Source organism: Clinocottus analis, unplaced genomic scaffold (assembly GCF_023055335.1).
Source record: "Clinocottus analis isolate CAN_PGR_092001 unplaced genomic scaffold, fCliAna1.0.p SCAF_18, whole genome shotgun sequence".
Taxonomy (NCBI): Eukaryota; Metazoa; Chordata; class Actinopteri; order Perciformes; family Cottidae; genus Clinocottus; species Clinocottus analis.
The window spans coordinates 12561211-12588383 of record NW_027175909.1 but is presented as its reverse complement, the minus strand read 5'-3'; the positions used below and the strand labels follow the sequence as shown (position 1 = coordinate 12588383).

At 42.4% G+C, this 27173-nt stretch overlaps 1 protein-coding gene across 2 annotated transcripts; it reads left to right on the top strand.

The window, feature by feature from the left end:
• Positions 1 to 128: 128 nt before the first annotated feature.
• Positions 129 to 26790, top strand: esyt2b (extended synaptotagmin-like protein 2b). Of its 2 annotated transcripts, XM_068581402.1 has the most exons (23): positions 129 to 1048; positions 4938 to 4979; positions 5572 to 5706; positions 6032 to 6108; positions 6736 to 6808; positions 8200 to 8289; positions 10729 to 10784; positions 15187 to 15307; positions 15840 to 16016; positions 16186 to 16268; positions 16687 to 16735; positions 17169 to 17258; positions 17348 to 17443; positions 18862 to 18924; positions 20715 to 20789; positions 21947 to 22033; positions 22155 to 22304; positions 23815 to 24173; positions 24489 to 24587; positions 24878 to 25009; positions 25391 to 25496; positions 25598 to 25647; positions 25758 to 26790. In XM_068581402.1, exons 1-23 carry the CDS (start codon positions 689 to 691, stop codon positions 25825 to 25827), a joined length of 2640 nt encoding a protein of 879 aa, XP_068437503.1. In that variant the 5' UTR covers positions 129 to 688; the 3' UTR covers positions 25828 to 26790. The 2 variants fall into 2 exon arrangements, with proteins under 2 accessions (XP_068437503.1, XP_068437504.1); XM_068581403.1 differs by lacking the exon at positions 18862 to 18924 and having other exon boundaries at positions 130 to 1048.
• The last annotated feature ends 383 nt before the right edge of the window (positions 26791 to 27173 follow it).

The following is a 27173-nucleotide window of genomic DNA, read 5'->3' as shown; positions in this document are numbered from 1 at the left end:
TGTGGCACTTGTATTTGGGTTTGGGTTCATTTCAGTGTTTGATAATGTAAAACTCGTCTGTTGATCGATTTATCTGTGTTCGTCAATATACACACGTCCCTAATATTGTAACGTCTCCGGCATTTAAAAGCACGCGAGCTTGTTAGTAAGTTAAGGAACTTTGTTTTAAATACAACACACACATTTCCACACTTGACTTCTGTTAAGAACCGCTGTGTTTGCGTTCAACTGTACTTCCGCCTCGACGTGTATTGATGCGCAGATGAAAAGGACAACCGTTGGCGTTTACCGCTAACGGTTAGCGTTTACCGCTAACGAGCACCAGGTGGCGGTATTTGTTCTTTTTTTTAGCTCGGCTCTGGGCACCGCTGGTAACGTACGGTGCATGATCCCTGAGCGTTTTGGGGAAATGAGCATTTAACCTGTGTTGAGAGTCGGAGCAAGTGGAGCTGTGGACTGGACTGGACCGACTCGGCGGCCTGTTTTTTTTTGTTGTTGTTGTTGTTGACCATGTCAAATACATTCCCTGTAGTGGTCAATGCCAACGATTCCTCCGAAGGCGATGGGTCGGTGTGCAGGTGAGCCAACGTGAGGAGAGGGACCGCTTCGCACATGGGAACGGTGTCGCCCAACCTGATCCGCATTTGAACAGTTCGAGGACGCACGGGGACGCGTCTTTAGAGGCAGCATGACAGATACACGAGGAGCCCATCTACCAAAGGAGAACGGACACATCGCGCCGCCGAGCGACAACTTTCCCCATCCCTCCGCGGGGAACATACCCGAGGACACCCCGGTGTCTTCGACCAGTGAGCTGACCCAGACCTGGGCCCACGTAGCAAAGACGTTTGTTATCATATTCCCCATATACGCATTGGGCTATTTTGAGTTCAGCTTCAGCTGGCTGTTGATTGGACTTGTTATCTTTTTCTTGTGGAGGAGAAACACTGGAGGGAAGCACGGCCGCCTGAGTCGAGCTCTCGCTTTCTTTGAGCAAGATGAGAGAAGTGTCAAGCAGAGTCTTACGGTCTCTGATTTGCCACCATGGGTAAGGCAATGATGTGAAATAATATGCAGGAGATGAAATCATGTTGACGGTCGTTTATCCCACTTGAGCTGTTTCTCTGTAAAGCATGTGGTATTTTTGTGAGGAATATTTTTGAGTTTCCAGGAAGAAACAATCAGCTGACAAGAGCAGGAGGAGCAGAGTTGAGCTGTAAAGCTGTGATGGAGCAGCTGTCCCCCCACAGCAGTGACATTAGACTGAGTCCCAGTCTAAATACAGCAGGGTACAATGGTGAACCAGACACCACGCTGCAAGGGAAACATGCCCACAGGGTCCCTGTTATTTTGGGATTCACACTGCTCACTTGCAGTAACTCACTCCATTACAGCAACACTTTATCCTCTGGGGTTCTTGATATTTGTTCCTTCAGGGTTAACGGATTAGTGTTCAGGGCTTCGTTGGGAATCTTCTGAAACCTCCCCAAAGATCTTCAGCAGCCCCAGAGTCTAGTCAATGAGATACGGTTGCATTTAATCAAGTGGCAACCAAAACAAAAAATCCATAAACTCGGATGATAATTTAGAGATCAATATTTGAAGACTAACTGCGGGCAGTATTTTCCTGCAAAATGAATGTGTAATGTATGCAAAACGCATTATTTTTGTCACACAGCCATATGCTCTGAGACTCTTGTTCTTTTAATAGAGTCTTGTAAGACATCATGTAATCCATGTTGTTAACGGCTGTCTGGAGGGAGCTGCATTATAGCATCACGGGGATTCATCTCAAAGTAAATGACTTGGCCTGTTCATAATAAGTGGATGCCCTTAGTTTCCTTCATGAAAGATACCATGTTTATGCATCAGTCATTTACATTCCATGGTCATTAATTCAATTCCAAACTGACTCCTGTCACATATCCACAAGTTAACTCCACCGACAGTCAGTCCAGAGGACAAAGATAAACTGGCTCTGGAAGCCACTTCAGGCACTTTTTATCTCCTGTAGATAAACCCTATCCGTGGTTCTCAATAATGTTGTACCCCTGGGATGGTCACAGGGCTCCAGTTTGGAAATCACTAATGGACACAGGGTTAGATTGCATTTAATCAACTGCCGTCCGAGCACAAAACGGGGCTCAAATGAACTGCAAATGAACGTGAGCTGCAAGTCCCTTCTTAACTTATCAAACCATAGATACAACGCTCTCCGTATCAGACTTATCCCAGTGTCACAGCCCAAGGTGTTTGTGACGCTCGGTTCAGCCTCATGTTTTTAGAACAGTAAAAAGCGTATTCTGCTGACACAGGGCAGAGGAGGCATTGAGGCTATTAGATGGCCTCCCACTTAGAGGGAAGGGGCATTAATGAATGGCTTTAAGTCTGCGGTTCATAAAAGAAACTGCAAGTCAAGCACTACAAGTAACTCCGGTCATACCTGGGGAGAGCGAGCATCACAGCAAAACACTTTGCACCTTCCAGGGCTTTGCAGCAATTGATTAGCATGCCCCGGACTGACGAGCCGAGCTCATATCCCTGCATGTGCGCTGTCATCAGTGGGTGGGAATTTTATAGTTATAGCTCTTAAATCTTTGCTAGTGGCAGTTTCTCTCCTCTCGGCAGGCAGGAGTGATCCTTAATAGACATGGCACTGCTTTCACAAAAGCTTTTTAGTGTAGTGCCCACATTCCCAAACTTCTACTGCTGAAGAGCACTCCTTGTTTCAGTTAATACCTTCAGCTGTATTCACGCGGGTGAGTCATTGGCTGGCTTCTGTAGCAGCTACTTACACTGAAAGTAAGGATATGGATCTTAGTTTAATATCACAAGGGGAATAAGTTAAGCACTATGTCTCGCTAACTGCTGCTGTATTGTGTATGTAAGCCAGGAAAATACATCACTTTTTGCAATATTACAATATTATAATATCCAACATGTGGGACAGTATCTAGTTTCATAACACAGGATCAATACATTATTGATACATTACTTTGTACACACACACACACACACGCACACACACTCACACACAGATCATGACTATATTATCCACCTAAAGGACCACAGACATTAGTTCACACTGTTTTGTTGAGGGAATTCGGCACATTTTACCTCTTTAAAAAATGTATATATACTATAAAAAGTTTACAGAAAAAAAAGACAAAGTAAATACAGCCAAGATAGATAGATATGACGCCTCAACAGCTATATAACACCTAGTTGACATCGAGTTGGTATTTTGAGTTGTTTTTCAAGTCCGGCTTACTTTCCAGACTCAGTTTGCTCAGTGAGAGCAGTTTAAACAACCATCATAGTTTTAAGGACGCTGTTAATTACACGTTCAAGACATATGCCCCAATTAATTTGAATCTTCTCACCAACACAGCAACCAGCTAAATAATTGAGCTGCTTTACTCCCACTTTCTGCTGATGAGCTCGGTTTTATCAGCCCGTACTTAAACCGTGTCCCGTTGAGTGCATCGTCCATTACTCCACCTATTTTGTGAATAATGCTACTATGTCAGGTGTTATAATGAAGCATGCCAGCGTCTCACACAGAGGAGGATATTATTTCTAACTCATAACAAAACTATCAGCTGGGATCTGTCTGTCATCCGGGGTGGAACTTTCTGCTCCCCGTCTTCCTGCTCTTGTCACTGCTTGACATCAGTGCTGGATAAGCACTTTTGCTGCCTCCATGAGGAATAGCGCCGTTCCCTGTAGATGTTGAACTGCATGTCATATCTCACCAACACTCCAGCCAGAAACACCACTTCATCTTACTGTTGAGATTAGGAAATATCTGCCTTCGATTCCGTATGATGAAGAGTCAGGGCTGTTTATCTGTTATTTATTAAGGCTGTGTGTGCATTGCTGCACACCTTTTGTGCACGGTATTGACTCCATCCCAGACATTTCCTTTAACTCTTGTTAAATCAATGGTCTATTTACTTTGGCCGTCAAACAAGGTTAGTCAAACTGCAGCTCAGTCTCGCAGTTGTAGCCCGTGGAGGTCTGGGAATGTTAGAGTAGTTAGCATTGGATTTATTTCTGCAATGTCTTCAAATTAGAAAAATCACAGCATTAAGGTATTTTCTAATTTACCTGTAAACTCAATAGCATGAGGCTTGAATGCACTTTGCTCACACTCAGAATGTGAAGAAAAAGTAGGTGGAAGGTTTGCACTAAAGTCAGTTTTTATATAACACTGAACGAAAAAGGGATGATACTAAAGGTCTTCAAAGCATTCTGAAGGTAGAGTTGAAGCTCAATGGCCTCCACTTGACGAGTGTTTTCATTGATCTCCTTTCTTTTTTTCTTCTTTGAAGCAACTATATTAATGTTCCCTGCAACAAAACGTCTCATGCATCAGAACCCAACAGAAACCCACTCTGTCTTCTCTACTTTGAAAGTGTAATCACACTAATGTGCCTCTCCGGATGCCAAGTTCGTGGAGATAGGCTCGTTTGAAATGAGAGATATGACATCTTAAAACTGGATGTCCCTAAGTAGGAGCTAGGAAAACCTCTTGACTTTGATTTTTTTAGGATAACAGAAACGTTTTTTGCTTTGCACTTAAAATGTGCACCACACGCAGTAATAATGTCTCTTTTGAAATGGAAGAGCTGCTGGCTTCACACGTTGATCCTCTGCAAACATTTGATAACATATCAAAGCTGTTGGTGTTCAGTCAGGGCGATTCGTCACCTATCTGGAATATCAAGTGCATCCATTTTCCCCAAAGTGGTCGGGGGGCGTTTTAAACCGATCGCTCAAATGTGTTGAACCTATAATTTAAAGTCAGACTGGCAGCGTAACACATTTCACCTCACAGCTTGTACGGGGAACTTGCCTATTACAACGTTGCATTGCCATCCTTATTAAAACCAACCGTATACTGGAGATCATGTGCTCTCTTTTGTCCACTGCAGGTCAACTTCCCGGACATCGAGCGAGTGGAGTGGCTGAACAAGGTAAAGAATTGAGCGGCTATCAGTCAAATGGGTCCGCTCTGGTGGCACCCTCCTTTCTACCTTGTGTGAACTGCAGTAAATGGAATGGATGTCTGCCGCTCCTCTGCGCTCTCCTCTTCCCACCGGGGCTGTGTGTGTGTGTGTGTGTGTGTGTGTGTGTGTGTGTGTGTGTGTGTGTGTCGCCACGCTGCAGCACATTGGACTGTTTCTGCTGCACTGTGGAATGCATTAACCCCCATGCGAATCCCCATGGCAACGACCTGGATGTAAATTGTAAAGCAGTCACATTTTAAATGATCGAGTTAGAAGCCGAGATCAAAATTTAAAAAGGCTTTTGTTCCTGCTTGATGCGAGTCTGACAGATTCTACTATAAAAACAAGCTATATTTTGAATATTTTAAAGCTGCTCCTGTATGAAGTAGCAATGATAGCTGAACGAGGGAGGGATTGGAACATTGATATGCCACAAGGTCTTACAGGACACGCATGTACATGCCCTTTAGAGTGTATATATGATGTAAAGGGCATCATTCCTTTGTTTGTCCCGCGACGTCTCTGTAAAGTTCAGTCTTCCCTGTCTGCATCCCCTCAGACCGTGAAGCAGATGTGGCCGTACATGTGCCAGTTCGTGGAGAAGCTGTTCCGCGAGACCATCGAGCCGGCGGTGAAGCAGTCCAACGCCCACCTCAGCACCTTCCGCTTCAGCAAGATCAACATGGGAGACAAAGTGAGCACCTCTTAGCGCTGCTGCATGCGTCTAAGTGGAGGCAGTGGCAACACAGGCTACTTACTGGCAGCAGGTGCCGTTGGGACAGCTGGGGGGAGGGCGTGTGCGGGAGCTCGATCGTCAACATACGAGCCGTATGTTGACGTCACCGACACACGTGCGAGTTGCATAAATAGTTTCCATGTGGGGGTCAGGAGGGGGGTCGACCTTGTGGCCACCACGTGGCGGCTGGGGGGGTTCGGGAGATGTGGAGGGGTTGGTTTCGTGTTGATGGACTGGATTGGTGCAGGGGTCATAATGGTCCCCTCTCTCTTTTTCGGTGAAGCCCCTGAGGATCAACGGGGTCAAGGTCTATACAGAAAACGTGGATAAGCGACAGATCATCATGGACCTGCAGATCAGGTGAGTCCACCAGATACCTATTTAAATCAGTACTGTCTTCTGTTGTTGTAGCCTACAGAGCCCGGGATCTGCCCTAGAAAGGAAACGTAATCAAATTCAGGCTATGATTTATTAATTTGTGCACAAAAGATAAATATACAGAGAGACAGCACAACAGACTTGCCTTGTTTGAAGTCCATGGCATCCTCTAAATCAGCATGTTGCCGACAACATAATCCACAATCTCTTAATATGCTCGTTAGTTGCATTTTAAGAACAATTTCACAACGCCTTGATAGCTTATCCCCAAGCGGAAGTCAAGCTTAATTAAATAGTCTCCATGTAGAGCGATCTACAAACAAGTGCCTTTAGCAAGTGACAGCTGGAATGATTGACTCGGTCAAGTGCACAGCCAAAATGATGTAGTTATTTCATTTGGGCCCGAGAAAACCTGAGGATGATTGAATTAAATTGATATAACTAATGATATATTGTGTGCACCAGTTAGTAAATCATTGCCTCAATATGAACATTTTTCCTCTATTTATGCCGCGCCCGGTCGCCAGAGCAGCTTCTATTAAAAAAAAAAGTGAAGGGACCTCTGCACAGAATTTGTAATTGAACATATTTTGTGTTTTTGTCTCTCAGCTTCGTCGGCAACACCGAGATTGACATAGACATCAAACGCTACTACTGCAAAGCCGGCATCAATTGCATTCAGGTGAGGACATTCCTTTTTGTCTGATTTATTGCACACAGCTACTTTCCCCTGGAATGAGTCTTGACCTCAACATTGGTTGTCAGAAAAGGAACGTGAAGCGCTGGATAGAAAAGCCACGGTGTCTTGAGTTAAAGGTTGAATCACTGTGTTTGTGTGCGTTTTGTCGGCCTTTTTGTGGCTCAATGGAAACAAGCAGGCAGAGAAAACAATCAGTGCGCCTCCTTGGAGACGGATAGCTGTTGGGTCGGTCCCCGGGAGACATTTGTTACTCACTGCTCCCATTATGTAACTCAGGCAGACCTACATATTTCTGCTGCACTAATACATCCCCATCACTCCGTGAGCTGGTTTACATTACACCGAGCAGGTGCATTTCACCCCGTGATGGCGCCGAGATTACTGATGGCTTTGTGAGGAGAGGGGTTAAACGCTGACGGATATTGGACTTTTACTATTTGTTTAACATCGCCGTGGTCCAACCGCTATGATGGAGGGCCACTGCTCGTCACAGCTACTGTACAGACGATTACAGACATTTCTCTTTTGTAGATTGTCGGGTCTTTAAGACGTACGCCCATACTTGAAATACATGTGTTTTTAAGGCTATAACATTTTTGAGAACTGTGTAATAACATTGGGATGTATAATGCGGTACTGCCTTATAAGGGGGAATTTTCTTTTACAATTTTTGGCAAATTCTTGATTTCTAACTAGATTTGAATGTCCTAGAAATGTAAGGGTCTAGACTTCCTTTTGGTTGGCCAGCTGGCTCTCTCTACAGTTTTCTAAAGAGCTCAATTAATCTTACAGATGACAAAGTGAAGCATCAGTTTCCAATTTTTTACTTTCAGGAAACTTCTCAAATTGAATAATGTAAAGTCTTATCATAAATGCAAAAGGGATTATCTTCAAAGAGCTGCACGCACACTAAAATAACAACATTAGTATTGGTTTAGGTGGTACTGGCGGTGGTTCAAATTGTGTTTTGTTTGTATTGGGTTCACTGGCGTAATTCCAATTTCAAGATTTTATTTCCATCCACCCTGAAAATACAAATATAGCCCCCAAACAAATATATTAGTGCTAGAATGTAAACTTTGTTCTCCGGTGTTGATTAGAGTCGCGGTGCTGTCAGCTGTGTGGCGTCCGCATGACACGTGTAAAGCACTTCCAATATCATAATCCTTGTAAATATCATAATATGTTATGGAGAAGGTGGACGATGACACGGGGAAGGTGTGAAGTCAGGCCGTGGTCAAGTTTCCAACCTGTCATGTGCTCCGGCTAACGGCTTCGCTGCCGAGGAATGTCGAAGGCCAGCCGGGTGTGAGGTTCCCCTTCGCGCTCCTTTTGTGTTTGTATCTCAATATGTTTCTCTTGTGTTTCCATAGATCCACGGCGTGTTGAGAGTGGTGTTGGAGCCGTTGCTGGGTGATATGCCGCTCATTGGAGCCCTGTCTATGTTCTTTCTCAAGAAGCCGGTAAGTTCAGACGCTGAAAACATGACTCCGGTTAAATCGATTAAACCTGTTGAACAGAGAAGCAGTGGAGGTTAAGATAACACGGCAGTCTGAAGGAATGCATTGTGAGTGGCGTATATGCTATTAAACTGAGATTTGCGATAAGTATGTCCTTAATTCCAGCACCTGAGACGCTTTACCCATTTAGTGTATACTTTTATATCCTTTGCAGCCACTGTAGGCTTTATCTCGGTTGTCTCTTGTTCAAAGTTTGGCCCCATTTCTGAGAATATGTCCCGAAGATCTTTTATAGTCCACTTTGGCTGGCTCACAAAATTTGATAAAATTGCATCTCACAAAACCCTCCTTGGTTTTCTGCTTTATCCGTTTGCCTATTTCATGGAGAAATAACTACCCGTTGTAACTCTGTTCGAAGGGGCAAGTCGAAAAATGAGACGTTTAAATAAAGAGATGGGATTGTGCCTTCCGAAAATCAAATTATAACTGAATCACAGTACAATGTGTTTCTTTTTACACTCGTTACTCCTCATATTGTCTACATTCTCGCAGCTTAAGCGCTGTACATCACAGTCCATGATTTGCAGTTCACGTTGCCAGTTCTTTGCATAGCTAATAGTTTCCAGCGCACATCAGACAATCTCCCTGCGCAGAGCCACTGCTGCACAGCTTTAAAATGTTGCGTCGATTTAAACCAAATGGGAGGACCCAGTGGAACTATAGCAGAGCTTTAAATAGCTGCAGACCAAGCCAGCCCTACTTTGGCAGATTTCTCCACTCCAGGCACTTAGCTAAAGCTCAATGTGGAGATATTACGAGGCTGAAGGGAAAAGGCAACAAGCCCTCAGAAAATTGTGTCGCAACTCCACATGTACACACACACACATACACAAACACACTCCCATGCATCTCAATCTTCTCCCGCCTTCTAGGTGAGGAGCATTACTTTTGGCAGAGAGAAAGAGAGAGAAATTGAGTTGTAAAATACATTTCCTGTGGGCAAAAAGAATCCCAGCGGTGTTGTACCCTGGAATTCAAATATCTCATCTTCCTACTCCCAGTGCGCCGTAGAAGGCCGGCTCCCAAGTGCCAAATGAAATAGAAACATTTCCAGACCATAAGAGGTCTTGGTCTTGGCCGTGCATTCGCTTTAACGCGACTCAGGGCAGTGTGAATGAAAGTATGCAACGCGTTCTACTGCGAGACCTAAAAAGAGAGTCCATGGCTCAACTCAACTGTCTTACACTTTATATTGTGAACCTGTGATTTTTTACAACTAACGTGTTGATGAATCAATAGAATGAATGCATTGGTGAATATATTTTTGGATTAATCCATAATCTTTGGGGGTAAAAAGACAAAAGAAAATTGTTAATGAATCATTGGGTCAATTGAAAAATAACCAATGATTATTTTGATAATTGCTCAATCAAAAAAAAGATGAAGCTTGCCAAATTTGAAGATACCTAATAAATGATAAATGATGCTGATGATAAAGATGATGCCGACGATGATGACATCGTCCGCATTGTTGTTATTGTCCCATTCTCGGGTCTTTTGACGGCTTCGTAGAAGTGATTTGCAGGCAGGGGCGTGTCCCTCCACACCACCTTCCCACAACGCTCTCCACCACATCGGATCACAGCCCTGCAGTGCTCCCCTCTCCCCTGCGGCATCTGCGCATCTGCTGCAGTACTGTAAAAGCAACTTTACAGAGAAGTAGGGTGGGAAAGACTCATGTAGAAAGCCACTTCAGCGAGGAGGCAGAAGCAGATCAAAGCTCACTGAGACATAGGATCTGCCCCCGTTTCAGTTCTCAGCTGATGCCATGCACACTCTCTTTGATTTGCTTCCCTCCGCTGTCACTATCCAATTCGACATACCTGCTGCTGGTTTTATCAAGAGAGTGAATGTAAATTGGTGTTTTTTTTTTTGCTGTGGAATTCTTTAAAAATGATACTGTCAACCATGTTAATGTACATGTCTATGATCTCGTTTTACCCTGAAAACTAATGAGACCCCAGAGGCTTGCTGCTGCTTTTATAAATATTTTAGTGAGCAGGTTTTTCTATGGAATTTACATACAAAGATCTGTGCTTTAGCCTCTTGTTGTGACTCATCAACTCGAGCTAATTTTAACACTTAGCATCCATTTATACACTTAGAAGGTTAAGCGAACTTTAAAGGAAAAACTCAAAAGGGAGAAGCAATAAGCTTGAGTAAAGAAGGCCGGAGAAGGATGTGGTTTATTTTTACATTCCTTTGTCAAACGAGTGTACACATTTTTCCTAAATAATTAATATGGCAACAATATACATAATAGGAAAAGCAGTGCTTTGTTCTCCAAATGGACTCCAAATAGCAGGATAGTATAAGGTTAAGTGTTTTAAAACCATTTACACTTTCTACAACTTATATGTTCCCCTTTCTCTCTTCTTTTAGCTCGTGGATATAAACTGGACGGGCCTCACCAATATACTTGACATTCCTGGGCTCAAGTAAGTCGTCTCTTCTCGCTTATCAAGAAATGTCTGAATGAAAAATTAACACGTTGAAATTTCAAAGAGTTTTAGAGGTTCTTAGTGTCTTAGGAAACTGGACATGTGTCTAGTTTATTCATTCCATTATTCACTCATGTAGTTCTGTAAAATACATGTTTTTTTAATTGTTTTGCATGTGTCAAACGTGTTGATTCTGCTTTTTAAGGAACCTCAATGACATGTTGGTGGATTTAACCAACCGATACTGACAATTATTTCTGTCAGGCAAGGCAAGTTTATTTGTATAGCACATTTCAACAACAGGGCGCTTCAAAGTGCTCGACATAAAACTATGAAAAGCTTTATAACATAATGCAGAAGAAAACCAGATTTTAAAACAATTACGAACCTTCATTAAAACTTCAAAAACAGTCAAAAAGTAAAAAAAAAATGTTTTTTGACATACAAGGAATTTGTCCTGACGGGAGGTGCGTGGCATTTAACAGTAACAATACACATTTAATGATCAACAAAGTGCATTAATGGGAGGAATGTTTACAATTACATCTATATTAAATAGTAGTGAGATGCAGAAATTGATTAATATCCTTGAATCTGGTTCAATTGAAGGCAACAGCAAACAGAAATGTCTTCAATCTGTATGTAAGGAGCTGAGGGGGTAACGGGTGCTTTCCCTAGATTTCTTCACCAGATGCTAATGTCTCTTACCTGCTGGAGGCCGATGGTGAGATGATAGAGTTTAAACTGTCTTTTTGCAAGCAAACACTGAGCTCAAGTATGATGTATTTCTCATGCAGTACATTCACATGCACACAATACTTAGAATAACCAGATTAAGATGACAGTTCTATGATCTAACTGAACTAAATCTGGCCAGAGAAGGAAATGTGCTGCGTGTAGCCTGCTTCCTCATCCTTGCTGAGTTTGTCTCAGTTATATTAAGTGTTGTTCCCCCTCGGGTAGTTGTGTGGGCTGAGCAGCGGAGAGTAAATGAAAGTCGATTGAGAAGAGCTAAAGACCCAACACAATTACTCACTGCTGTCTTGAGTGGTTCATACTTTATTTACAACCCGAATAAAGGGACACATGCATGAATGCTGCATGTGATTCTCTTGGAATACAGTTTCTTGTCATATACCCTGCTGATGTGGACAGACAAGTTGGCACAGGCGGAGAGCTCAGTGGGCGGGCTCCGTCAGCTCCTTTGTTGAGTCTTGTACAGTGCAATGCGTGTGTATGTGTGCACATGTGCCTGTGTGTGTGGGTGTGTGGGTGTGTTGGTTGTGGAGGAAGCTGGATACATGCAGAGAAAGAGGGGTTAGCTACTGTAGGAGAGGCCCAGATGGTGAAACCATAGCTGTTCTTTAAATGCAGCAGCAGACGGACAAACAGACGTGAAGCCGAGCGGGTCTCTCCTGAACCCTGTTGTTGTCATTATGCAACCAACGCTTCACTTGTTTTCATGTTGTGATGTGTCATCGCTGAGTCTGTATTAGGATCAAAATCAAAACAAGACAGATGCCACTCGCTCTGTTAGGCTGACCCCCGGGGCTTTGAGCAAAATGCTAATGCTGCTGTTTAGCATATTCACCATACTTGGTGAGCGTGAGAGCAGGCTAACATTTAATAATTATCCCTAAGCACAAAGTACAGCAGAGGCTGATGATAGGCATGTCATTAGTTTTGCAGTTATTTAATCATAAACCAAAGCAGTGGACACATTACAGTTTGACCTGATTGGTGGTGCTTGATGATAGATCATGAATGTTATTAAAATGAATTATGAAAGTCTGTACCGCTCGGACTTAATCACCACGAAGGAGCGAGGCTGTCGATCAAAGGGTGACATAACTTGTCTTTGACATGGTCCTCAGGAGAGTAAAACACACTGCACTGCACATGCTGTATAATGTAAAGTGTGCATGTCCGCACTACGATCCTGAAGTTGCCAACAAACGATCCCACGTTACTTTGCGTGTACACACAAGCAGGTGAGCGGGGGTGTTCCTATGTTTGCGCCTGGGGAGCAATAGAAATGCGGCAAAAAGCGCTGATGCAGCAGGAATCCCTGCACACAATCAGCTCTCAGCTGGAGGAGAGCTCCGTCTCTGATCGGCCTCCCACCAGAGAATCCCAATGCCTCTAATCGGCTCACAGAGAAAAGCTGCGTCCTGCTGTTTCGCTGGAAAATTAGCTGAGGATTGATCAAACAAATGTTTCTCTTGATTCCAGACCCAAACATTGACGGTTTAATTGAGTTTTTCTCATTGCACTCTTTCTCAGAGCAGATGGTGTGTCTGTGCTGCTTCGGTGCTGTTTTAGAGTAGCATAGGTCCTTAAAAGGTGTGAAAAGGTGAAACCTGGCCACATGCTCCAATTAGATAGGGGTCAGCATTTCACCTCGACTACGGGGTCCTTTGAATTACAATTCACAGCTCTCCGTTATGAAATAATAATTAAAAAGCCATTAGTGCAAGTTGTCTTGGTGATATTTTGCTTCTCTGTCTATTCATTCATTAACTCAGCATTGCAGAAGTCTAAGAAAGCTTGGACAATCAGGTCAACCCTCTTCTAATACTATTTTAAGGAATAGATCATTTATTTCTCCTAAAAATCTGGAAACTTTTATCCACGCTTTCATAACGAGTAGACTACTGTTACTCCTTTCTCTCTGACTGCAGCTCATCTGCTTGACTCGGACTAGCAAACATCTTTTCACAGATCTTGACCGACTTCGTGCTGCTTTGAGAATTGATTTCAGGATATAATGGATTAGGTACAAAGCCCTGAGAGGCCTCGCTCCGAGACATCCGTCAGATCTCTTTCTGCCCCGTGTTCCCACTGGCACCCTGAGATCCTCGGGTGCACCCTTCCGCGTATAATACTAAGTTCTAGATTATTACATGAAGGTGAAAAAGCCAATGCAGTCAGACTGTGGGATCACCTGCACAGATCAGGGCTGTAAACTCTCTGTGTTTAAACGTCCTTAGTTTTCAGCTGTTTTTCATTTGATTCTGTTTGTGTGATGAATACATATACGTACTGAATTGTTATTTCTTAAAATAACGGTCATCGATACCAGATCAGCATTTGTCACCAATACCTGATCCAGCTATTTGTTAATCATAACTTTTACTGTATTTACTAGAAACTCCAGCAAACTCAGAACTATCCTCTATTCTACAAAGTTAAATAGCTGCTGGCTAGTGCTAAATTGTGGACATCCGTTTTGTTCGACATTTCCAAACTTATTGTTTCTTAGTCGTTGCCATTATTTGTCGTTGGTATTTGTTTTCAGCCTGACGCATCAGTTGCCTTTTAGTTGGCCTGTGTTTGCCGGTATGAGTTGAGTGCTCTGAACTATTGCATCTGCCAGCCGACAGGAAAGAAGTGATTGTTGTAGGTGTGAGCTTAATAATCATAGGAATACATTTCTACCCGGCCTTACAAAAGCAGAGCAGTAACGAGAGAAGCCAATTATTTCTTAACCACTGTGTAACAGATACATACATTTTTCAGCATTTATTTTCTTTTCCAACTAATGAGCTAATTTAATTATAATCTGTAACGAAATTAAATGTAATGATGTGATTTCAAGGTAGCTTAACCACATCGACTCAAGTGCATCAGAGGAGCAGAGAAGTTATCTAAATGTATAACAACAATGATACGGCTGTCACCTCGTTGCTGTATGCTGCTACACTGGTGGACAACTAGAAAGCACACGATAGGTGCGTCGGGTCCTGAGTATTAGAAAATGCCTGATTCATTAGGCAACTTGTCATCTGACCATGTTGTTGTCTCTTTTGGCAGCATTTCTGTCGGCCATTTTGTAGATTTTAGCCGGCGTGTTTTTACAGTCTTGGGATCCCTCCAGAGACAATTGCAGGATCACTTCCAGTTCACACACTATTGATGAGGACATCCACAGTGTGATATATGGACAGCTGTGCCATAACCTAAACTGTTTCTCTTCAAGTGACAGCCTGGGCAATAACACCGGATGATGAATTTTCACTCTCACTCTTACAACCTTTTTTTTTTTCCCCCATGCGTGATTGCAATTTTCCAGCTGCTGTTCCACAGCAGCTAAATGGATAAAGAGAAGCCTGGCGGTAATGCATTATCTGCCCTCATTGTCTTTGTTGTTGTCACAAAGTGTTGAATCGGTCGTGGATCAGATAGACATTCAGAGGGTTGTTGGCCGGCAGCACGAACATGCTTGAAGTGTCTCCAATTTTCCTACTATCTTCTCACCCATCTAAATCAGAAATGCTCTGTAATAAACTAAGATTAAAGCCTCCAAGGGCACTCTTGATGTCTATTAAATAATTCATTGCTTCATTCTGTTTATATTGTTTTCCCCCTCTGCTCCCAACCTTCCCTCCTGTTGTTACAGCGGCTTCTCTGACAATCTGATTCAAGACATTATCTACAACTATCTGGTTTTACCCAATCGTATCACCATCCCACTGGTCGGGGATGTGGAACTGGCCAAGCTACGTTTCCCCATACCAAAGGTACTAATGCAGTGTGAGAGTGGTGTCAAACAAGTGGTTCAATATACCTCTTCTAGCTATTTGGGTTCGATTGTGAACTCACTACAGTGGAAAATGTAACGAGGGAATTCATGGTTAGTAGCTGAAGGTTCTCGCTAATCCATTCTCACCGGGGCTGTGTGTTGTTTTATGATTATTAATGTAATAAAGGTAAGTTTCTATCGGGCTTGAATTTGTGTTTAACTCACAACAGCACTAAAGCATTTCAAGGCTGCATCCATGGTAACGCGATAAAGATTCAGTGTATTTCACTTGCTGAGGAGATTGTTCAAGTCACATACTTTATAATATAAATAACAAATAACCTCATTGGACATATTTTGTCTCTGCCTTCCCCTTGCAAAAAGCCACAGTTTTCTCCTGCATTGCCTCACGACACCCGGTGGACAAAATCCCATCCGATCAACTCTGACTCCCATTGTGACCTCCGAGTGTCGAGAGCTGCTACTCCAGAGTCGCTCCCCTTCACGCTTTGCTCTGCTCGCCTCCACAGGGAGTCCTGAGGATCCACTTCTTGGAGGCTCAGGATCTGGAGGGGAAGGATACATTTCTGGGAGGGCTGATCAAGGGCAAGTCCGACCCGTACGGCGTCCTGCAGATCGGCAACCAGCTGTTCCAGAGCAAAGCGGTGAAGGAGAGCCTCAACCCCAAATGGAACGAAGTTTATGAGGTGACGAGTTTGGGATGCCTCTATGAGTGGAGAACGTTTATAACGGTGTCGTTTGAGTAACACTGAGATGTGTTGACAATAGAAACGAGTGCAGTCTCCCGACCTGTTATCAAGACGGGTTATACCTACCTGCCTGCATGAAGTATTAATACGTCCATGTCTTCGTCAGGCGCTGGTGTACGAGCACTCCGGGCAACACCTTGAGATTGAGCTGTTTGACGAAGATCCTGACAAAGATGATTTCCTGGGAAGGTGAGTTTCTCTCATTTCCTGTTCTGCTCGGATCTTCTCACACATTCTTCCTGAGAAATAAGGTATTTTTGTGACTGCCAGAACAAACTTGTTGCCATTGATAAACAGGCATAGAAAAGCTAAGGATCGGCTATGGCCTTATATATTGGATCAGCGTTAACAACACAAGGGGAAGGTGTGAAGTATCGATGCTAGTAGACATCAGTGAAAGTAAAGAAGAGAGGTGCTACCCCACACTTCCGAGCTCAAGGGCAAAGTCAATTGATTGGACCAAGGCTGCTACATTACACCAAGTGCTGACAACACAACGCAGCCGATCGATAACTGGGCCAACTCTGTTCTGATTAATTGCTGTGATATCCTCTGCTTTCTGTTTGTCGTCCCATTCTGAGTAATTATCATTTTACATTATTCACAGCCTGATGATCGATATGACTGAGCTGCACAAAGAACAGAAGGTTGATGAGGTAAAACCATTTCTATGGCTGAATGATAGAATATGATAGCTCATTTATCAAGAATTTGTTCTGTTGTATGTTGTAACGGAATAGTTTAACATCTCTCGGGCCTGGGGTCGGTGTCATTGGAGATACACTTAAAGTACACCAGATTTTAAAATGATACTACCAAAAAACACAGACCAGTGTTGACAGCATAACAATTGGATGGGCTTGTTAGAGACCTGCGTGATAATACAGATTTTTGTATTTTTTTGTTAGTGCATTTGATTTAAGGATGGATGTCGGGGTGTCAAGACAATTTCATCAAACATGACAAAACGAGTTTCTGAAATATGTTTTACTAAAATTCATTACTCACCCTAGCGTAACAAAAACAGTTTGGTCTCTTCTCTGACTCACCTTATTGATTTAACATGAATGTTTTGTCACACTGCTGCAGTGGTTTGACCTGGAAGAAACTCCGACTGGAAAACTCCACTTAAAACTGGAGTGGCTGTCTCTGCTCTCCACTCCTGCGAAGTTGGACCAGGTACAACACAGAAATAAAAGACTTTACTTTCCTGCTTTAACAGCTAACATTATCTGTCCTTTCTCCTCGTGGCTTTTCTGTCTAATCAGGTGCTGCGAAGTGTACGTGCAGACAGGAGCCTGGCCAATGATGGACTATCCTCAGCGCTGCTCGTGGTCTATCTGGACTCAGCAAAGAACCTACCAGTAAGATACTGCAATGTTCGCTCTTTTTTGAAGCTGTCAGTGCTTTTGTTCAGACCCAGTAGATTGTAGTGAAGTTTTAGCATGTATAGGCTGATGCGGGCTTCTTTTTTTCTCCACCCTGTACACACACCTGACCACATTCATTCTCAGAACCAGTTCAGTAAGAAACACCAGTGTTGCACACTTGTTTGAATAAGGATTATTGGTCAGTGTGCAGCAATGTTCCACTTTCCTGCCATGTGAATACTGGTTTTTACTGCACTCTGACCTCTGAGTGAAACTTATTTTCCTCATTATCTTTACTACTGCAAACCCGGCCATGAAAGCAATGATGAATGGTTATTATGGATGTAGCCTTCAACCTCAATTGAGTCAATATCTTTTAACCATATTTATGAACTTGTCCATACAACTCTGTTTTAGATTCGGTTTTATGTCAATATTTGCCAATTTGCCGAGCTGTTGTCCGATGAGAACCTTAACCTCTACTTTTTAGGAGCTGTGCACATTTATTAAATGTATCTAATACAATTTTAAGTCTTTCATTGTACCTACTGTGGAAGCTGTAACCTGTAGGGAACCATCAATTACAAAATAACACATTATTTAGCCCATGTCAGTCCTCACAACTTCACCTTTTTCTCTATTCTCTCTTTCCCTCTCACCCAAGAACGTCTTCACAGGCAGCTTAGGCTGTGGAAACTTAAGAGAGAGGAGAGCATCTGGTCTAGTCTTTTATGAGAGCAATACTTCTGAGTATAAAACACTTTTTGTAAGTCCCCCCCCCGTACTTTTTGCATCCTGCTAGTGTTAGCATTAGCGATGTGCAATGACGTGGGTTGAACAGTAACAATAGTCTTTAAAAACCTGCATCTTAAAGCATGTGTTAGCTGCACGGGTTTTATTGTAATGTCTGATTAAAATGAGCCCAATAACCGTTAACATAAAGCAGACACCTCTAAACAGTGGACTCCGTTACGCCAGCTTGTTAATGAGATGCATATTTTTCTGAATCAGGTGCTTAGTTCAAGGCTAAAATATGGAACATCTGCAGTACAAATGGCCCACGGCAGAGCTCATCGTGATCTTTGTCTGCGTTAGTGAGCCAATTACTGTGAAGCTGCACAGATACAGAATGCCTGTAGCTGGTCTAAAAAGCTGCACACAGTAGCTCCTCCAAATCTTCCCTGAAGGAAACACTCATTATTCCTGATCTGTGTTTTCATTGTTCGCTCCCTGTACTGTCAACAGCATCAGCCCTCATGCTGCTTTTCATTTATCTCCCACATCATTCATTTCTGGCTTGTATTTCAACATGGTCTTCTGGGTTTCTCCTCATGCCTCTTAGCCATACCACAACTCCCGTCCTACTAACTATGGGTGTGATTTTCTCCCCCAAATCTCCTCGTGGCTTAAAGAGCAACCTGTCAGATTTCACCTATGACGGGTTGAAGCAAGTCTCAGTCTTTAAGGCCCTGAAGGTAATGAGGGAAAGATGGTTTGCACGTACAAATCACACCCTGTGTCTCATCTGTGTTACCCGTCTGTGTCTTCAAGTGCACCATACAATGCCATGTGGTTGTGATGATTATCAAACAAGTGAATTATGTAAATCAAATGTGCATGATGATGGATCATTGTCTGTTTTGTGCCCCAGTTGTGCCTGTCAATGAGTTTCCATCTCTCCTAACTCGTGATCGTGCATGAAAAAGTCTAATACTGCATTCAATCTGTTCTATTCTCAATCTGTCTCCAATCTCTATGGCGAAATGAAAACTGTGGCCACTTTTGCAGCGTTTATATTAGGAGGGAAAATGTCATTCTGCTGTCGATCCAATGTAATTTTTCTGTGAATCATGTCGAACAGCAAACCTGCACAGCAATCCAGCCGGATTAGTGTTGGCTGATCAAAAAGGAAGCATAGATGAGGAGGGAGTGATGCTTGTCAGGCCAGTTTATTTGAATTTCTTGGAAATAGAAGGAACTCGACTGCTGCTTTATTGTTTTTTGCCTGTAATATTTTCAAGAAGTGTCCTGAAGCCTCCTATTGTCACTCAGGCAGTGACACCCCCTGAGTGTAACATAACCCTGATGCGTCAGTTTCATCTGGCATCACAAGGCAATTGCAATACGAATATTTCCGTTTTTGCCTCATGTCGTTTAGTCTTTGTTAATCTGATTGGCCGGCTGTTACAGAGGTGACAGACTGAGCCTCTGTATCTCTTTGTTGCCTTTATTCATCAAGTGATATAAACCTGTTGACCATATTTGATCAATCGCTTTCTTTCATTTTCTTCATTGTGTCTACTGTGCGACTTTGCTTTGATGTCTCAAATGCATCTTGTCGGTCTCTCTTGTCGACATCACTCGACATCAGAGTGCCGTGCTGTGAACCTCAAAAGGCTAGTTTGCCGCCTCTGCTTCGGCAAACACATGATATCTTTTAATCTTACTTGTCCCAAGCGATTGTCTCCACAATGGAAATAATACAACATGAGCGTGAAAATCAGCTTCGGGTTTCCGAAAAAACGAGAGTTCACAAATGTGTCTTGGCATGCACAACATCATATATCCACAGAAAGAAACGTAAAGAGCCTCAAGAAGCGCAACAGAGCAGGAAATTCTCTTCCTGACATACTATATATACATAGACACATACTATATATGCATAGACACATAATATATATATATATATATATATATACATAGACACATAATTGTATTTTAGGTGAATTAAGGACAATCATATAATTTTGCTTTTTCTGCTAAGTGCCTTCACAGTCCAAGTTGTAGCATATCAAAGCGGGGGATTGTCTTAATCACCCTGAATGTACGATGTGGAGCTTAATTCTAATGCTCCTGATAAATGGATTTCAAATTTCCGCACCATCCTCAAGAGAAAGGACAAGTTAACGAGTAAGTTACGTCCCCCCACACCTTGCAGATATGTCGGGTATTATTATTCTGTAAGGAGTACCGAATAATACTTTGCTGTCGAAACCCAGCATGCTAAAATTAGAAAGCAGTGGAGACAAAGCTTGGCAGTCTCCTTGGTAGCCTCGCTCTGCCTGCAGCCCCGCTTGTCAAAATGCATGGAATGCTGCTTCCCTTCTGAACCGCAAACTCTTTCACCGACTGTGTGCTTGATCCAGAGTCTCCAGATGCTAATGTTTGAGTTTGGGTGTAATTGTATCGTCCGTTGCTGACATTTATGCATTTTGGGTCACAGTGGAGCATCAGTTGACTCCCCTCTGTCTCATTCTCTTGATAGTCTGCAAAGAAGAGTAGCAGCGAACCCTGTCCGTATGTCCAGCTGACTGTTGGCCACAAAACACTTGAGAGCAAGGTGAGTTGTGTGTTTATTTACGAGTGTTGTTGCGTTGTCAGATGTTGTCCTTTCTTTTCATTGTGAGAGGAGGAACAGCATCTGTCAATGTTAAGTTGGCCATAGCAACTGAATACAGCAGTTATGTTTATTCACTGGAAGGTATCTTACATTCTTGCACACAAAGAAGTATTACAATTTAACAGCTATTTAACAGATGGTGAAAGAGATGGTTATTTCACCATCTCCTCCTCAAGCTTTCTTTTCCAAAATGTTTCGCTCTTACTGTGGTATTCAAAGAGAGATAAACTGAAAATGATTGTGCAGAAAAAAGACCGTGGTAACCTCCAACTTACCGTCAAGTGTCGGCTGAAGAGCTTCTGCATTCATCTTTAGTGTATTTACCAGCTATTTCTCGAAGAAAACTTCCATGTGGAGTTCAAAAAGGAAATTATTCAGGAAGGAGAAACTCTTGCTTTAAGTAGACCGAATTATGGTTGATGCTGAAGTTTTACTGCAAGTGTGTGGGCTGAAAAAGGTTTGTTGTATTAAACCCCTTTTGTAAAGAGTTAAAGGATGGATGAAACGGTTTATTATTAGGTGATACATCTTTTTAATGAATTGGCTTCGTACTCTAGCACTTTAGTTTGATGGTGTTTACATCAGTTGAGTCTTGTGGAAATGTTTCGTCTTTTCTGTTGGGTGTCAGGAAAGTAACGTGACAAGTTAACATGTGTGATGATACGGTCATACAGGTTTAAGTTGTGGCCATCAGTTGACGCGGTCGTTATTCTTTCTCGCTAATGATTGAGTTAAATCACGATGAAGTGGAGCTGCAACTGTCACGCTACATTTGGAGAAAAATAGATTTCATTCAAAAGAGGGTCACTTAAAATAGCTCCTCTCTCTTCACAACTATATATACTATATGAGTGATGTCAATCAAGTGCAGTGGCCATAAAACCTCTTTGGTCACCTTGCCTACAGTATATTCATATTTATGAGACTCTGTGGAAGAAAAAGGCCACGAGTCGTACTCCGTTATCTCAATATAGACGACCCTTAAAGTTAAGAAGACACTTTAACCTCAAAGTCATTGTCCCACAGAAACCATAAAAAGCCAATCACTGTCCTGATCACTTAGTGACTAACAAAAGGCTACTTGTCCTCCCGTAAAGATCCGGTACAAGACCAAGGAGCCTCTGTGGGAAGATTGTTTCTCATTCTTCGTTCACAATCCCAGAAGGCAGGAGCTCGAGCTTGAGGTGAGGCTGCACCACCCGACCTCTCATTTAACATTTCACTGATGTATTATTCATGAGATCACACACAAAGTGGCTGAAGCAGCTGTCTCGTGTCTAAAGCAGATATTTTCCTAATGCACAGGTAAAAGACGACAAGCACAAATGCACCCTGGGTAATTTGACGGTGCCTTTAAGCGGCTTGTTGGCGGAGGAGGAGATGACGCTGACGCAGAGCTTTACTCTGAAGAACTCCGGGCCGAGTTCGACCATCAAACTCAAGATGGCCCTGAGGGTAACGATGGATTGCATCACTTCCCACTGTCATGTATGAACCGGTGATGTAAGGCATATTCATTTGAGGCCGAGGAAACCACAACAGATGTTCAGGATTTGCTGTTGAAACAGAACGGACAGGGAGGTCTCTACGTGTGCAGCGGCTCAGTACATTTGGACTAATGTTCCGGCAAAGCGAGTGTTGCCGTGTCAAAAAGAACAAACTAAAAATGATTCATTGATTAGCCGCTGCAGCTTTTTGCTCTCATCTCAATTCTAACTTGGAAACTGTTGCTACATCTAGCTTTCAAGGTTCCTCCTCAAAGCTCATATACAGCTTACAATGGAATTCAGACAGAGGGAGAAAGCAACACACTTCTCATTTTATGGCTCAGCATCATTGATTTTGCCGGCTAAGAGGTCAGATTTGAACAGCTGCAGTTGGTTGAAAACGCCGACTTTTTATTGTTTGAATGTTTAACATTGTGTTGGGGTGCTCCACAAAGGAAACGGCCGCTTCACCCACATGACTAATGACTGATGATAATTTTAATGAAAACTTAAAATGACAATGTTCTTGCTTCTCCCAAGTTGTATCTGACCATTTAAATAGTGAGATTGAATTTCAGATATCGGTCACAGACATTTTCCCCAATGCAGTTTGTGGCACGGCATAAAAAAAAAATAATTACATTGAGAATTTCTTTTATTGTTACTCACGACAGTCCACATCTACAAAACACAACAATCAGTTATAATTACAACTTCTTTTAAAATAAAGAATGAGTTATTATGAACCCCCCACTGACTCACCCACTTTAAACCCCGAATTCAAACGTTCACTCATTTCTTAAAGACGCCTTTCCATTAAATGACACTGATGAATCATATTTATATTGACTTTCTGTTTCAGACTATAATGATTTCAGTCACACAGATACTGTAGCAAGTAAATTGCATTGCCCTTTGATGACACTGAAACAAAGTGCATTCACTCGTATTGAGTCATCACAACTGATAGAATAAGAAAATGGATGCAGGCCTATCAAAATATTGACCGGCGCTGGAATGACTGTCCCGTATTGGATCACAACCAACATATCAAGATTCATAACGCATATCCAAAGAGGGAAATTACTTTACCGGCTTAATGATCGTTTTGGATCCAGAAGATACACAGAGATAGACGGCTCCATGAAAACTGATTTGTTTTACAACACGCAACGAAATACCAGATTTTTTTTTTACCTGTGTCTGCAATTTTGAAATCACTTTACAAAAAAGGTACTCGTCAGTCTGACCTCAAAGTCTTTTAAACAAGTCATAGTGTTGTTTAAGTTGCTTTAAGGTTACATTTAAAACCACCAACCCAACCAAAGCCCCTTTAAAAAAATAAATATTGTGATATTGATTCATTTTATTGAGCTGCACTACAAGTACAATTCTGAATCTTACTCCGAATATAATTCCACTACTTTGCTGTATTTCTTCTTCATGATTCGGGGTCATGTCCTCCCGTCTTCCTGTAGATCCTGTCCTTGGAGAAGCAGGTGTCCTCAGACAAGCCCTCCGCCGTCCGGGTCAGGAAGTCCAGCGTGCCTCCGCCGACTCCGACCCCGGCGCCCGCCCAGAGGCGATCAGCCTCGGATTCCCCGCTGCCTCCGCCCACGCCTCCACCACGGACAGGCGCCTCCACCCTCACCCTCCAACACAGGGACGGCGAGCCGTACTCAGCCAGCCCTCGCCGCAGCGTCTCCGACCTCAGCACCTGCATGTCCAGCTCCCAGAAGCACCTGTCCCACAAGGAGTCCACGCCCAGTCTGGCCTCAGACATCTCCCTGCCCTTCGCCACCCTGGAGCTCCAGCAAAGGCTTCGTCAGCTGCAGAAGTAAAGGACATGAATTCTACAATATTTCCAGAACTGTTTTCCTAGCACGGCTCCTGTCATTGATATGTAGCTCACCATTGCTGGATTTATTTTTCATCTATTCAGAGGATCTTATTGGTTGTAAATGTGTTTCTCTCATTTACATTCTGCAGCTGCCTCTGAAAAGAATGTCATCTTGACTTTAAGAAAGAAAAGAGTTTGTGTATCTTGATGAATATTTTATCCGTCTACCTGTCAAACTATCCATCTGTGCCTGTTGTATAATTTAACTGCAGCCTGTGGAAGTGACACTGACTTACTCCTGTGTGTTTATAGTGGCTCGGCCCCCAGCCAGTACCCCCTGGGTGAGGTCCAGCTGACTGTCCGCCACAGCTCCCAGAGGAACAAACTCATTGTGGTGGTGCACGCCTGCCGGTGAGGTCCACAACTGCCGTCATACCCTGCATTTAGATGGGCTTTTTGGGACGATATATGATAGACTAGTTTGAAGGTTGTCTCATTTTCAAGGACTTTTTTCCAACTCATCTTCTTTTTGGCCCAAGCCTCCAGCACTTATACTAATTTGAAGGTAGTGAGTCTCCACTGGGCAGGTCCTCTTGCTTCCTGCGGAGCTATTAAAATTAAGAATAAACAGGCACCGTTAACCTAGGTAACATGTGACCGGCAGCATGTGGGTGAAACAATTTTGTCCTGTGTGTCCTCAGTAACTTGATAGCCTTCACCAAAGACGGCTCGGATCCCTTCATCCGCCTCTATTTGCTGCCTGACAAAAGCCGGACAGGGAGGAGGAAGACCGGCACGATGAAGAGGACCCTTAACCCAGTTTATGATCAAACGTGGGTTTCGATATTATTACTGAATGATTCAAATAAGTCAGTAGCGTGTTCGTTATCTGAAACATATTCATGAACACCAGATGTGTGTTGCAGCTGCCGGGCTTTTTACATGCAGCTTGTTGTTGAAAGTTTAAAGGTTTAATGAGAGGCGTAATTGTTGTACTTTACATTAATAACATTATTGTATTAATGCAATGGCTGACTTTGTGTTTTTATTGTTAAACATTAAGAAATTGGTCCAAATTAACTTAGGGAGCACATCAGGGGTGCAATTATGACATGTTTCATTAACTTTCTAAATAATAACAAGTTTGAATGTCTAATGTGCATGATATTACGCCATAGTAGACTCGTGCCTGATGTGTGTGTTTGTGTTTGCAGGTTTGAGTTTAGTGTATCTATGGTGGAGCTCCACAGGAGAACTCTGGATGTAGCCGTGAAGAACGGCGGGAGCATCCTGTCCAAACACAAAGGGCTTCTGGGAAAGGTAACTTCCGGCTGTTATTGTGCGTATTCTCCAGCAGTAGAGCCGCTCCAAAGTACGCCGTATATTCCAAAAACCTTTTTCTTCCTTTTTCAAATTGGCAGGTGCTGGTAGATTTAAGTGGGGACGATATATCAAAAGGATGCACGCAATGGTAAACTTTGATCTTTTCCTTCAACAGCATTGAGTGACTTCTTCACATAATACAATGTTCTAGTCTCATTGTGGTGCTTGAATACATATTTGTATTGTTCTCTCTTGCAGGTATGACCTGAGTGAAGATGGCGTGTCGTCTCAAAGCATAAGAAGTATTCAAGACTCCCTCTTCACATAGTGAGCCCACGCTTCTGCTGTCAAATTGTTTTCTTGTTAATAAAAGGGCACATCATTTTGTTGTATTCATGTACATTTTTCATATTTTGACCGAACTGATTTCAGCATGCGAGACATTTTTCAAACCTTTCCTGTCATTGTTTCATTAATGGAAGATATTGTAACATAGTGTACACGTGTTGAAACACACTAATTGCCTTGTCTCTGTTTTCAGTGTTTTACTGTAAATATCAGTCGCTAATATTTAAAACTTTGCAGGGGTTTTCGTGGTCATACACTTTCCTCCTCAGAAATTATATTGGAATCTGTCAAAATTGTTTCTGCAGTCCGTTCCTTTTGTTCAAATGTGCCAAATTTTGTTTTGTCATTTGAGAAAACTCTTACCAAAGGAACAGATGAAACCACTAAAGTAGGCTTAAGTAGCAGTCTTGACTTTGATATGTTTTATGTTATGCAGTGTTATTTGGTTATTTACCTCTTATTGTTATTTATGCTTGATTACAAACATGTAATGCACATATGCAAAGATTAAAATGATAACTGTGTATATTTTAAGATGATTCTTGTGCAATATTTGGATGTTACTGAAGACCTGGGGGCATTTTAGGGCTATGAACAAGTGCTGTATACTATGAAGGATACTTGAATAAGGGTTTGATTAATATTCAAACCACACGTGAGTCGAACAAACTGAATAATATGAGCAGAGACAACAATAGTTGCATTTTATGAGAAGGGCTGCCGGAAGTTGTTGTTACGATGACGGGGCTGTAACGTTGTCAGGCTTGTACATGTTTTATCACGCAGTCATAACTGTTGGAGGTTTTAAATACTTTTTCTTGTTATCTATCTTGTGCCTTAAAAAAAACCCTGCTATGTAATTTTTGCCTTCTTAATGTTATTATTTTTGAATGATAAAGATGCCTCATGGGTTTTGAGGAATAAATGTTTTCTCTTGTGAAAATGGTCTCACTGTTTTTTATACATGGGTCCTTCTGTTCAGCAAAAAAGATTATAGATTATTTAAATTTACTTTAAATATATGTTATCAGTGGTGGAAAAAATACTCGGATCAGAACAGTGTAGGAATATTATTTTACAAGTAAATATCCTGCATTCAAAATGTTATTTAAGTAGAAGTGCAAAAGTATCTCCATCAGAATGTACTTGGAGTACTACATAATAGTGCAGTGTATAATATAAAAGGATATATTATATTATTGGACTGGAATATTGTTTTTCAATACTGCATGTGTAGGATAGGATAGGATATATATTTTATTCATCCCCAAAGGGAAATTTGGTTGTGGCAGCAGCAAGCAGAGTCACGTAGAAGACATTTAAGAA